Genomic DNA, 14,857 nt, shown 5'->3' with positions numbered 1-14,857 from the left:
CATTCCACTTAACCCTGTTTGACTGTTTCCTCATCTGTAAAATGAACTGGAGAAGGAAAAGGCAAACTGTTCCAGTATTGCCAAGAAGATCTCAAATGGGTTTACAAAGACTCAGACACAACTGAAAAGACTGAACAAGAGAAGAAAGAGATTAGGGGTCAGTTTATACAAATCAGAAAGAAGTGAAAGATTGCCCTATTCTAGTACCTCAGCTCTTTTATGTAAAATAGGTCAAATACAATTCTTTGTGCTTGTAGGATCTTAACAGAGTGAATGCGTTGTATCTCTGAGTGTCTTTCCTTGCAATCTCAGTCAAATATCAAATATGTTGAACCATTTATTAAATGATATGTATATGTAGTCAAGAAGTAACTTTAATCCAACTTGATCCTTTCAAATTGTTTCAGATTTTATCGATTAACAGGTATCACATGACTTTTAGTCTACAAATGAGCAATAGCTTATGACCTACAAATGATACCACCAAGTTATGGCAAATAGTAATCAAATAATATTCTTATTCACATAAAACAAGTCCTTTTTCTAATGAACTCTGGGAAGTCTACATACCTTGGTTCATAAGCTCCAATGGGAAGAGCTGCAAGATCAAAAGGTCCAAATCGTTTTCCTATCTCTTCAAACACAGTACAATAACCAGTGTCTCCTGCAAAGAAAAATCTATTCCAGGGCCCCAAGACAGACCAGCTGCCCCACAAAACTTTATTGTCATCTACTGGAGTTCTTTTACACCAGTGTTGGGAAGGTGTAAAGACAAAGGTGACATCATCATGTCCAGGAATACAGTTCTCTTCCCACCAGTCCAGTTCAATCACATTCTCACATCCACAATTCTGCATCCACTCTAACAGACCCATAGGCACAAACCATCTCAGCTCACAACCAAAGCGCTCATTTAGACTAAGTACAGTATTATAGTCCAAGTGGTCATAGTGGGTATGACTGATAATAACTGCATCTATTTTGGGAAGCTGCTGTACTGTGCATGGTGGATTGCGAAAGCGTTTTGGACCAATCAACTGTGTCAGTGAAGCCCGCATACTGAAAATAGGGTCTGTGAGAAATATTACTTCATCCATTTCCACCAAAACTGTTGCATGTCCAAGCCATGTGACACGTAAACCACCTTCCTTCATTCCAGCTTCTGCGGGTTTATCAACAAAATAAGGGCAAACCACTGGAAGTTCTTTGTCCAGTTCCTAACAGATTAAAAAGAAAAATAAATAGTTGTTAGAAAATAGGAGACCTCATTTAGTCAATGGTTTAAATTCTGACTCATATCAAAGACAAGGTCTACTTTTGTTTAGCATCTAAATAATCTAAAAGACATGTTGTCTTACAAAGGGGCAGCTATTTATCCACTACAACATGCTGTCTCTATAATGTAAGTTATGGTGGAATTTGATTATAATGTATTATTACAAAATTCATCAGGGCAACATTTTGTGGGATATGCCTGTACAAAGAATAGCACATTTTTAACATGACACAAAGTAGCCCTCCTCTAATATTTGAGCTAGATACTAATGTACTCAACAGAAAGCAATAATGAATGCTATCTAAGCATGTAAGCTATATTGCTTCGTGCTGCTAAGGTATAAAGATTTTAGTTACTGTTGTTTTGAGAGGGGCAGAAAGGGTGTGATTTCATCCCTGTAAGTAATTCCTAGTATGGAAACTCCACCCACATATTCAGAAAGGTGATTTGCCTTTACTCAGAATCTTCTGGATCACTGCCTTATTGTGGCAAAGGGGCTTGCATAGCTCAATGAAACTGTAAGCTGTGCCATGCAGGGTTACCCAAGACAGACAGGTCATCATGGAGAGTTCTGACAAAAGGTGATCCACTGGAGAAGGAAATCGCAAACCACTCCAGTATCTTTGCCAAGAAAACCTCATGGCCAGTATTAAAATAATAAAAGATATGACACCAGAAGATGAGCCCCTCAGGTTAGAAGGTGTCCAACATGTTACTGGGGAAGAGTAAAGGACAACTATGAGTAGCTCCAGAAAGAATGAAGTGGCTGGGCCAAAGCCAAAAGAAAGATCAGCTGTGGATGTGTCTGGTGACAAAAGGAAAGTCCAACGCTGTAAAGATCAATATTACAAAGAAGCCTGAAATGTAAGATCTCTAAACCAAGATAAGCTGGATGTGGTCAAACAGAAGATGGAAAGATTAAACATCGACATCTTGGGTATCAGTGAACTTAAATGGGCAGGAATGCGTGAATTTAATTCAAGTGATCATGACATGCACTACTGAGGGCAAGATCCCTAAGGAGAGAAGTATTCCTCATAGTTAATAAAAGGGTGAGAAAAGCAGTACTGGGGTATAACCTCAAAAATGACAGAATGATCTCTGTTTGAAACCAAGGCAAACCATTCCACATCACAGTGATACAAGTATATGCTCCAACCAGATGCCCAAGAGGCCAAAGTTGCTCAGTTCTATGAAGACTTACATTTTCATAACAGCAACAAAAGATGTTACATTCATCATAGGGGATTAGAGTGCTAAAGTAGGAAATCAAAAGATAATTGGAATAACAGGTAGTTTGGCCTTGGAATATAAAATGAAGCAGGGCAGAGACTAATAGAGTTTGGTTAAGATAACTCACTGGTCATAGCAAATATCCTTTTTCAACAACCCAAAAAATGACTCTACACAAGGACATGACCAGATGATCAATATTGAAATCAGATTGATTATATACTTTGCAGTCAAAGGTAGAGAAGCTTTATATAGTCAGTTAAAACAAGACCTAGAACTGGCTGTAGCTCCAATCCTGAGTTTCTATTTGCAAAATTCGGACTTAAATTGAAGAAAGTAGGGAAAACCATCAGACTATATATGAAGTGGAAGTGATGATTAGAAGAGATTAGATCTGGTAGATAGAGTGCCCGAAGAACTATGGACAGAAGTTTGCAATACTGTACTGAAGGAAGCAACAACAAACATCCCAAAGAAAAAGAAGAGCACAAAAGCAAAATGGCTATCTGATGACGCTTTACAAATAACTGGGGAAGGAAGGAAAGTGAAAGGTAAAAGGGAAAGGGAAAGATATTCCCAACTGAATGCAAAGTTCCAGAGAATATCAAAGGGAGATAAGAAGGTTTTCTTAAATGAGCAATGCAAAGAAATAGAAGAAAGCAATAGAACGGGAAAGACAAGAGATCTCTTCAAGAAAATTAGAGATATCAAGGTAACATTTTATGCAAAAAAAATGGGCATGATAATAGACACAAGTGGAAGGGATTTAACAGATGTAGAAGAGATTAAGAAGAAATGGCAAGAATACACAGAACTATAGAAGAAAGATCTTCACATTACCACTAATCACAATAATGTAGTTACTGATCTAGAACCAGATATACTGAAGGATGAAGTCAAGAGGGCCTTAGAAAGCATTGTTAACAATAAGGCCAGTACAAGTTGCAGAATTCAAGCTGGCTATTTTAAATCCTTAAAAAAAAAAAGTACAGCACTCGATATGCAGCAAATATGGAAAACTCAACAGTGGCCACTGGATTTTAGAAGATCAATTTACATCCCAATCCTAAAGAAGAGCAATGCCAAAGAATATTCAAATTACTGAACACCTGTACTCATTTTATATACCAAAAAGGTTATGCTTAAGATTCTGCAAGCTAAGCTTCAGGGATAGGTGAACTGAGAATTACCAGAAGTGCAGGCTGGTTTTCAAAGAAGCAGAAGTGCTAGAAACCAAATTGCCAACATTCATTGGATTATGGAGAAAGCAAGAGAGTTCCAGAAAAAAAAATCTACTTCTGCTTCATTAACTACACTAAAGGCTTTGACTGTGTGGAACACAACAAAATGGGCCAAGTCCTCAGAGAAGGGAGTACTAGATCATCTTACTTGTCTCCTGAGGAACCTAGAAGCAACAGTTAGAACCAAACATGGAACAACTGATTGGTTTAAGATTGGGAAAGGAGTACAACAAGGCTGTATATTGTCACCTTATTTATTTAACTTATATGCAGAGCACATCATGGGAAATGCCAGAATGGATGAATCGAAATCTGGAATTAAGGCTGCCAGGAGAAATATCAACAATCTCATATAGGCAGATAATACCACTCTGATGGCAGAGAGTAAAGAGGAATTAAGAAGGCTCTTGATGAGGGTGAAAGAGGAGAGTATAAAAGCTTAACATTAAAAAAAAACTAAGATCTTTGCAACTGATCCCATAACTTCTTGGCAAATAGAGAGGAAATGGAAGCAACCTCACATTTAATAGTCGTGGGCTCAAAGATCACTGCAGACGGCGACTGTAGCCATTAATTAAATTAAAAGATGCTTGCTCATTCAAAGGAAAGCTATGACAAACCTGGACAGCATACTAAAAAGCAGAGACATCACCTAGCTGACAAAAATCTGTTTAATCAAAGCTATATTTTTTTTCTAGTAGAAATTTATGGCAGTGAGAGTTGGACTATAAAGAAAGCTGAGTGCCTCAGAATCAATACTTTCTAATTGTGGTGTTGGAAAACACTTTTGAGAATCCCTTGGACAGCAACAAGACCAAATCAGTCAATATTTAAAGAAATTAATTCACATTATTCATTGGAAGGTCAAATACTGAAGCTAAAGTTGAATACTTTGGCCACATAATGAGAAGACAGAACTCATTGGAACCAGGGATGGGGAACCTTTGGCCTCAGGGCTATATGTGGCCCTCTGGGTCCTCAAGTGCAGCCCTTTGCCTGAATCCAAACTTTCGTTCTGTGAAGTTCGGATTCAGTCAAAGGGCCGCATTTGAGGACCCAAAGGGCCACACGCAGCCTCGAGGCCGAAGGTTCCCCACCCCTTGAAAAAGACCCAGCAGATTGAAGGCAAAAGGGGAAGGGGACAGCAGAGGATAAGATAGATAGACAGTGTCATGAAAGCCAACGAACATGAGATCGGACAGACTTCGGGAGACAGTGGAGGATAGAGGGGCCTGGCGCACTATAGTCCATGGGTTTATGAACAGTAGAACACAGCTGAACAAATGAACAACAATAGAGTCTCAGGCAATTTCCTGGAGACACTGAGATGTTAAATGACTTGCCCATATTCATATTCACTTAGGCAGTATGTGTCAAAAGTGGGACATCAACCTGGGTTTTCCTGACTTTAAGAGCAGTCCTCTAGCCACTCTGTGTGTGTGTGTGTGTGTGTGTGTGTGATATACATATATTTTTCTACCTTCTGACATCCTGGTTTCCTTCAATTCTCAACTAAAGGCTCACCTACCAGAAGCCTTTCTCAATCCTCCTTTAACCTTAGTGGCTTCCCTCTGACACTTTCTCAACTTTCTACTGTATATATCTTATTTATACAACTGCTCCCCCATTAGACTGAGGACATTCTTCCTTTCCTCATACCCCAACACCTAGCCCAGTGCTTGGCATGTAGCACCACTTACTGTGCTAAATAAATGCCTGTTGACTTGATTTATAATTCAGACTATGATATCCTCAACGTTGGGAGCTCTTTGTGAGAAACTCCCTCCAGCAATTCATTTCAAATACTATTCTGCAGCTTACAGATTTAGAACATTGCCAAGAAGACTGAGAAATCTAGTGACTTGATTGATCACACAACCAAGATATGTCAGAGGAGGGGCCTGAGCTCCAGTGTACTGACCCTTAGGCCAGATCTCTATCCATGCACTCTGATACCTCTCTATGGTATACACACATCATCTATTCATTTTTCGATAGATGTTTCAAATTTATTATGTTTAAAAATTACTATTGAGAAGAGATTAAGCAACATAAGACACAGACAACAGAAATTAAATAAATAAAGCAATATGCATATTCAGATAGTACACTAAAACTTCTTTAGCAAGCAAAACTCAGAAGAATACATGTATTTTCTTTTATCTACAATATTTAAAATCATCAGCTTTCATAGCTGCTGACTACAATAAAAAATGAATATCTTAACTTGGCAATTTTGGGAGCTCAACTTGCTCTCCAAAAAAGATGTAGATTGTATCTATATACTAGTAATTAATCTACTGACAATGATATTATGTACTACTTTTGTTTCGCTAGCTTCCTGTTTTTTCAATGCTAAAACACTCATAAACCTCCACAAACAAAAGCAGCTTATCTCAAATATGCAATTTCTATTACTGAGGGCCCATAAACCTCAAAAGAATGAAGTACATGAAGTGACATCCAGAAATGAATAATTTTGTGCATTACAACCTAATCAATGAAGTTTGAAAAAAGCATGCTGAGAGCACTGAACATTTTTATTTACTTGAGGAAATCAAGAATTCACTTGATATTTCATATTCCTGGATCGTTTTTCATGGTTTCATGTTGTTGCAGAAGAAACGAAAAACCCCAAGACCATAACGCTACTTAAGATTTTACTTTCCCTGATACATCAAAGTATTTGGGGGGGAGGGAAACTCACTATTTTTATCCCATGTATCTAAAAGAACTAAGTACAATAAATTTAATTGAAATCAATACTTTATATGCCTCCTAGCTCTTACACAAGTGTTCTGCATAGAGTAGATCCTTAACAAATATTAGTTGACTTAAAATCAGTTTGAAATCACCACTAAGTAAAATTCTTTTTTTTCCCCTCAAGAAAGTGAATTCCTATTATCTGATTATACCTGAATTGATATTCTTATCAACTCAGCTACCTGGGTTTCATTTTAGAAGGGTATACACCATACACTTTAAAGTAGCTCATATATTGTAATTGTGCAACTTCACCTCAAAATTGAAAAATTACTTGTTTCTTTATCACATCAAACAAATTGATAAGTGTGAAGCTATAGGGAAGTGAACTTTCACCAATTCAATCTAATCATAGGCATTTGGAGAAATGTTTTTTTTTCTCCCCCACATAGAATTATGAGCATAAAATCATCATAAAATTAAACTAATACATCTGAACTGTTTTAGCTGATAACAAAAACTACCTCATGCATTCTAAATACATTTTTATTAATTTATTTTAAACTTACATGCTAAAACTTAAACATACAATAAGAAAAGAAAAAGAAACATTATAAATGTAAATACTAAAACATGAATACAAAATAAGAAAAGAAAAAAAAAGCACTGCCATATGCACAGCAGAATGTAAGAGGGGATTCAAAATATACAGCAGTGAATAAATTTTTAACCAAAAAAACCCTTTTTTTAAAAAAAAAGTTTTTTTTTTTTTAACTATCCTATTGATCTAAATCTAGGCCTCATTTTTCTCCCTCCTTCCAAATCTAGAGGCAGCTAGGTAACAAAATGGATAAAGTGCTGGACTTGTACTGGGGAAAATGTTAAGTTCAAATTCTGCCTCACTTACTAACTGTGTGACCCTCGGCAAGTCATTTAATTTCTCAGTTTCAGTATCCCCATCTGTAAAGATGGAGATAATAATGGCATCTGCTCCCCAGGGTTGCTGTAAGCATCAAATGAGATAACATATGCAAAACACACTGAAAGCCTTAAAATGCTACATAAATACTAACTGATAATAATAAAATCTCACTTGTATAAAACTAAACATTGTCTATAATCACAGTGTTAATATCATATGTAAGAAAGTAATTATTTAAGATACGACCACACTAACCCTGATTCATCTCAGGCTAAGACATTTGTTAAATTTGAGACATTACTGAAATCTACTTCTCAAGACCACACTCACTCACTGCTACATCTTACAAATGGAATTAAAAGCCTAGTAAGGGTGCTGTTGCATATATATGAGAGAATATCTTAATCCAAGTTTTCAGTTTTTAGATGACATGTAGAATCACCTTGGGCAGCTTGGTGACTCAGTGGATAGAGTGCTGTGCCTGGAAGCAGGAAGACTCATGTCCCTGAGATCAATTACATCCTCAGACACTTACTTGCTGTGTGACTCTGGGTAAGTCACTGAACCCTGTTTGTCTCAGTTCCTTATCTGTAAAATGAGCTGGAGAAGGAAATGGCAAACCACTCCAGTATCTTTGCCAAGAAAACCCCAAATAGGGTTACAAAGAATCAGACACAACTAAAACAACACACACAACAAACAGACACAACTAAAACAATCAGACACAACTAAAACTAAAACAAAAAAATCTCTTTCTATGTAGATCTCATTATGAAGTCCTTCTAAGAAGGCTACTTAATAGAACCAAATTTGAAATTTCATTAGCCTGAAACAAATTCAGTAAGAAAGTATCACTACATGCCTCATAAAACAGATGAGAGGGGCAGCTAGATGGCCCAGTGGATAGAGCACCAGCCCTGAAGTCAGGGGGACCTGAGTTCAAGTCCAGCCTCAGACCAAACACTTGACACTTACTAGCTGTGTGACCCTCTGGGCAAGTCACTTAACCCCAATTGCCTTAAAAAAAAAAAAAGACAGATGAGAAATATTTAATACTATAACCAGAAAGAAACCTGTTGCCAACAGAATAGGTTAACCAGTTCAAACATACCAACCCTAAATCAGGCTGCCAAAGGTACAACGATTCTCTGCTTCCAAATTCCGAAATGCAGAGTCCGAAGTCTGTAAGAATACCTCACTTGACAAATTATGCTATTCAAAAAAACATCAGAAGGAAGTTCAAGAACTCAAAGGAGTTCTTATCACTTGGCATCAGTTGATCTCGGTCATTCATACAACCATAAGGCCCTGTCATTATATAATTATCAGGAGGGTCAATGACAATAAGCCTCTGGATATTGTTGAATTCAAAAAAGTATTGATAAAGGGCTATGAATATAACATGAAAAATGACTGTATAGCTGCGGAGAATAAATAATCTATAAATAACTTCTACAGTATTTTTATAAGGCCCATTATCAAAGTTGTTTGAAGTTCATCATGTAACCTTCAAAATTAAAATTATCATCCAGTTGATACTGGGGGAAATATGTGATATGAAATGTGAAGTACAGCTCCTTCACCAAGAAGGTTCCACTAATATTGCAAGGCTGAGAACAAAAAAAACAAAACAAAACAAAAACATCTCTTAAGAAATGACTCACGCTACTAAAAATCAGCAGCTTTTTTGTACTCTTAGAACAGCCTAGCTGGAGAAAATGAATAGGAGCAGGGATTTTCTCCGAAGAACAGGAATCTTAGGAGAAGGAGTCAATGTCATTCCATCTAAACTCTCCTATGTTAATTGCATCCACTCCTATTATCACCAGTTCAACATTTAATCAGTGACTTAGGTGAAGGTACCATGACATGCTTAACAAATCTGAAAATGACACAAAGCTGGGAGGGAAAATGAAAGCATGAGTTAACAGAGTCAGCATCCGAAAGAATCTCAATGGGCTAGAAAAATGAATAAAAACAAATCAGATAAAATTTAGCCAGGAATATACAACAGTTTGTGTGAAAAATATCTAGGGTTTTAGCAATCTTCAAGTTCAGTATGAGTCAATGGTATAAGCTGGCAGCCAAAAAAGTTTAACAATCTTAGGCTGCATTAAGAAACACACAAAATCCATGGCAAGGGAGATGACAGCCCTGCTGGACCCTGCCCTGGTCCGAGCATTACTGGAACTGTGTTCAACCGGAGGTACCACATTTTAGGGAAAGATAGTGACAAGCTGGGACATATCCAGAGGATGACTGATCAGGATGGTGAGAGGACTAGAGGCTTTGCTAAATGAAAAGGGGTTGAAACAAAGGGAGATGTTTAGTCTAAAGATGAGAAGACTCAGGAAACACATAATAGCTGTCCTCAAGTTTCTAAAGGGTTGCAGGGCTGAATGAGGATGGAGGAAAGAAGCAGAAAGGTAGGTTTAGGATCAATTAGAGGAAAAACTACCTAATAATTAATAGTTGTCCAAAAATGGAATGGACTTCCTTTGGAGGTAATAAGGTCCCTGTTACTGAAGTTTTTCAATTGCCTCTGATCAAACATACTATAAAAAGGATTCCTGGTAGAAGAAAGGCTAAATGAGATGACCTCTGAGGTCCCCTTCAACTATGAGATTCTGCAACATGCACCCAGCCACTGCACCAAATAATTTGAAAACTAGAAATGAAACTTTTGTTCTAAGGTAAAAAATAAAAATACAAATGGCTTGAAAGGCTTATCAAACAAACAAAGAACCATCCCTTATAACAAAGAATTTAAAAGGAGGGGAAAAATAGCTCAGCAAAACTAACCCAATAATCAACCAAATAATAGTAATTATTATTATGATCATTATTATATAGTGCTTACTATGTGCCAAGCACTGTGCTAAGTGCTTTACAATTATTATCTCATTTGATCCTCACAACACCCTGAGAAGCAGATACCGTTACTATCCCAATTTTACAGATGAGGAAATTGAGGCAAACAGATGTTAAGTGACTTGCCCAGTTTCACACAGCTAGTGAAGCTGGATTTGAGTGCCATTCTTCCTGACTCCAGTTCTAGTGCTCTATCCACTGCACCACCCACCTTCTCCTACATAGTGTTTCAAACCCATACTCCCTTAACTTTGCAAGAAAGTAAGAGAAGCGTATATACCTATACATACAGATATATGTATATATTCTCATATCTGTTCTTTGGGAGCAAGCTTGGTCATTTTAATTTCACAGAATCACAGAATTCTAGAGTTTGAAAAGACCTCAGTAGCTATCTAGTCTAGCCTATACAAGAAAGGAACTTCCATTAAAACATACTCAACAAAGTGGTTGTTCAAGCACCCATTTGAAAACTTTCAAGGAAAAGAAACCCACTAGGCTCTTGAGGCAATCCATTCCACTTTCGGACAACTCTAATCGTTAGGAAGGTTTTCTGACTTTAATCCTAAATTGGCTTCTTCAAAAATCCCATTCATTTCTCCTGACTCTGTCCTCTGGATCCAAAAAAGAATAAATCTATCCCCTCTTCCAATGACAGCCCTTCAAATACTTTAAAACGGCTAACAAGTCCTCCCTCCCCCAATCTTCTTTTGTCCAGGCTAAACATACCATGTCCTTCAACCAATCCTCATGTCATAGGTTCAAGGCCCTTCACCATTGTAGATGAGTTTTTCTGGACACTCTCCACCTTATCAAGGTCCCTCTTAAACCAAGGTGCCCAGAACTAGACACAGTACTCCAGATGAGATTTAATAAAGGCAGAGTTCAGTGGAAGCTTTTAGTGTTGAGGTCTTATTATTTTCATTTACATGTTTGCAACTATATATACTATTTTCCTAGTTCTGCTTATGTCATTTTGCTTCAACTCATGTAAGTCTTCCCATGCTTCTCTATATTCATTATATTCATCATTTCTTATGATACAGTGATATTCCATTATATTCCTGTATGACAACTTGTTTAGCCATTCCCTAATTTATGGACATCAAATTTGTTTCCAGTTCTTCATTACTACAAAAAGTGCCACTATAAATATTTGTGTGTCTGTATATGTGTGTGTGTGTGTGTGTGTGTGTGTGTATACACAGCCTTTCTTTTTGACTTTGACCTCCTTAAGGTTAATGCATAGCTTTGTGATCTCTAGGTCAATGGGTATAGACATTTTAATCACTTTCTTCACATAATTCCAAACTGCATTCCAGAATGGTTTGACCAATTCACAATTCCACCAACAGTTCATTTTTGCTTGATTATTCTCATCTTTTGTCATCTTTGTCAATCTGCTGGGGGTGAGTAGAAACTTCAGAGTTGTTTTTATTTGCAATTCTCTTATTGGTGATTTGGAATAGTCTTACTTAGGGTTGCTAAGAGGTGGCAATTCTTTTTCTGAGATCTGTTTATTCATATTCTTTGACCATTCATCTTCATTGGAGAATGCCTTTATGACTCTACCCAGATGTCCATCAGCACCTCAAACTCAACATGTGCAGGATGCAGCTTTCTATATTTCCCCCTTAAACCTGCTTTCCATGTGACTTCATATTACTATCTTTGATAACACCATGGGTCCTGTTTTCCTATGCTTGAAATCTTGGCATTCAACTCCTCTCTCTCCCTCACCTCTCACTGTCCAATCAGCTACCAAAACCTATCAATTCCACCCAAAATATCCCTTGCATCAGTCTTCTCTATTCACATTGCAATCACCCTAAGACATGCATTTTATTACTATTCAACTGTACTAAAACTATTTTAAAAGCCTCCTATCTTCACTCTTTTCCCCTTCCCCAATCCATCTATCACACCACTGACAGAATATCTTTGCTTCACATGGATTAAGCCAGGGCACTTCTATATCAAAAAGTATTCAGTGTTTATCAAGTGAAATTCAAATGCCTTGCCTGCCATTCAAGGTTCTACATAATCTAGAGCTACCCTGCTTTATTTCATATCGCTACTCCCCACAATTTTACACTCTAGCCAGAATGCCTTGAAATATCCCCTCTTCTGCAATTCCTCAGCCTGTTCGCTACTCCTAAAATGCCCCATTCCTTCTTTTCACTTATATTCCTATTCATCTCCTAAAGCTCAACTCAATCGTCACCTCTAAAATCTTACCTGATAATTAATCATCTTCCCTCAGACCTCATGTGACATTTTGTTCCACAACTCTGTACTCCACTTACATAATACTGCATATCTCTGTGTGTAGGGACAGGCTTAACAAAATGCTTGTTGAATTGAAGTGAGTTTATGTCTTATTCCCAATGTGCCTCGTCTAAACTTTGTGTATCTCTTCCAGCATCTGCCACAGTGCTTTTCACACATCAGGCCCTAAGAAATGAGGATTTTGTTGTTACTTGTACATAATATCTCTTGAATATATAACCTCTCTTTCATTCCCAATGCAACCACCCAATCACGCCACCATTACATCTTGTATATATTGCACCTATTAGAGTATCCTAAGTAGTTCTTTACCTTCTCCCCACTCCAACCTAACTTACATATCACTGCCATGTTAATCTTCCTACTGTGCTACTCTGATCATGTCACTCCCCTCTTCAAAAACCTTTGCTCTTTACCAAATAAAGTACAAATTCCTTAGACTAGTATTCAAGGCCCCTTTACAACCTAGGTCCAACCTACTTTTCTAGCTTTACTCTGCACTATTCCGCCCCCCCTTTCCATGTGACTGCCAAAATGGACAATTCATTATTCCTGAACTGGTCTTGGATTTACCTACCTTCATGTACTTATTCCTACCATCCTTTATCTTTGGAATGCCCTCTTTTCCCCACTGCCCCATCTTCTACTATTGAAATCCGATCCATTCTATATATGCCAATTCAAATGCTTCATCTTTCATGATGCCTTCCCTGATCCCACTACCAGAAAGTATTTTTCCTACCTTGGATCTCATAGCACTTTTTATCTCTCCTATGCATATATTATATCCCATCTTGTACTGTAGCTGTTTGTGTGTATATCTCTTTTTATTACCTTTGTATCCTTCAGCATTTAATATAAAACTTTGCACATGATAGACATTTACTAAATGTTTGTTATGTATTGGAGTAAATAGGTCATAAACTTGGAAGAAAGACCTCAGAAAATTCCACATCACTTTGAAACACCAGGGAGGAGTAGAAAAAAAATTGAAATAAAAACTTCCAGTGTCATAGTATTGGGGTACAGTATCAAGCTATTAATATTCATCCTGAACAAGATAAACTATGTACAATCAACGATGAGAATGGAAGAGGGGAAAGACTTCTTTTAAATTCTTCTATAAAAATCTGTACCAATTATTTGCAACATGAAGATTGCCAAATACTTTTCTTCTGATGATAGGTCTGCAATTACCTTGGTTGGATTTGAGGAATTTGTGGGTTGAAAACTAATAAACTGTCACTATTACATTTCATCAGCCTCAAGCAAAAAGCCATACTGAAGGCATGGTTACAGACTAAAGACACCCTGAAGCAGATGGCTGGTGGATAAAAGCCAATAGCATATGCCAAACATCTCGTCATTCACAATGTAACTTGGTCAACAAGAGAATCAGTCCTGCTGAATTACTGTGTTGTATTTCAAGACTTGCCACAACTATCTCCATCAAGATTTATCAGAGAACTTGCAAAATAAACAATAACATATAATGAATGCTATTCTGCCCCCCCCCTTTATTTTTACCACAAGTACTGAACCTTTTCTAGGAAATATAACAGTGGAAGGAGTACTGGTTTGAGACTCATAGAACCTGGGTTCAAATCCTACTTCTGATACTTACTACCTGTGTGATCCTGGGAAAGTCACTTAACCTGGGTCTGCCTCAGTTTTCTAACTTGTAAAATGAAGGGGATAGACTAGATGGTTTTTAAAGTCCCTTCCAGCTCTAAACCTGTGATCTTGTAATTTATATCTATGATCTTTAAGATCACATTTAAATATAAAATGGCTTCTGAAGTAGTACAAGTAAGTGTAAAGGGCAATGTATATAATTCATGTTTTTGCATGGACAGCTAGGTGGCTCAGTGGATAGAACACCAGGCCTGGAGTCAGAAAGACTCATCTTCCTGAGTTCAAATCTGGCCTCAGACACTTACTAGCTGTCACTTACATCACTTAATCTTATTTGCCCCAGTTTTCTCATCTTCAAATGAGTTACAAAAGGAAGTGACAAGTCACTGTAATATCTTTGCCAAGAAAAGCCCAAATGGGGTCACAAAAAGTCAGACACAACTGAAATGAAGCAGTAACAGCAGTAGCAGCAGCAACAACAACACATACTATTCTAAACTATAACAGTTTATATTTGTAGTTTGCTTTATATATATTTTCCCCTTATGGCAACAAAAAGAATCAAAGAGAATTTTAAGTGATTTTCCCAAGATTGCATAATAATAGTTTATTAGTAGAGGTGCAAGGACTACATTCCATGTCTCCTGACTTCTAATCTCAAACCATTTCCACGGTACCATGTTATCC

At 37.3% G+C, this 14,857-nt stretch overlaps 1 protein-coding gene across 2 annotated transcripts in view; it reads right to left on the bottom strand.

The window, feature by feature from the left end:
• Positions 1-14,857, bottom strand: part of NAPEPLD (N-acyl phosphatidylethanolamine phospholipase D) — a 67,204-nt gene that overhangs the window by 9,276 nt on the left and 43,071 nt on the right. For both annotated transcript variants that reach the window (XM_027838807.1, XM_027838805.1), the window contains exon 3: positions 571-1,217. In XM_027838807.1, coding sequence (XP_027694608.1) covers positions 571-1,217 — 647 coding nt within the window. The remainder of the gene's footprint in view (positions 1-570; positions 1,218-14,857) is intronic.

This window comes from Vombatus ursinus, unplaced genomic scaffold (genome assembly GCF_900497805.2).
Source record: "Vombatus ursinus unplaced genomic scaffold, bare-nosed wombat genome assembly UNPS02014830.1, whole genome shotgun sequence".
Taxonomy (NCBI): domain Eukaryota; kingdom Metazoa; phylum Chordata; class Mammalia; order Diprotodontia; family Vombatidae; genus Vombatus; species Vombatus ursinus.
This window is presented reverse-complemented; position numbering and strand designations above follow the sequence as displayed.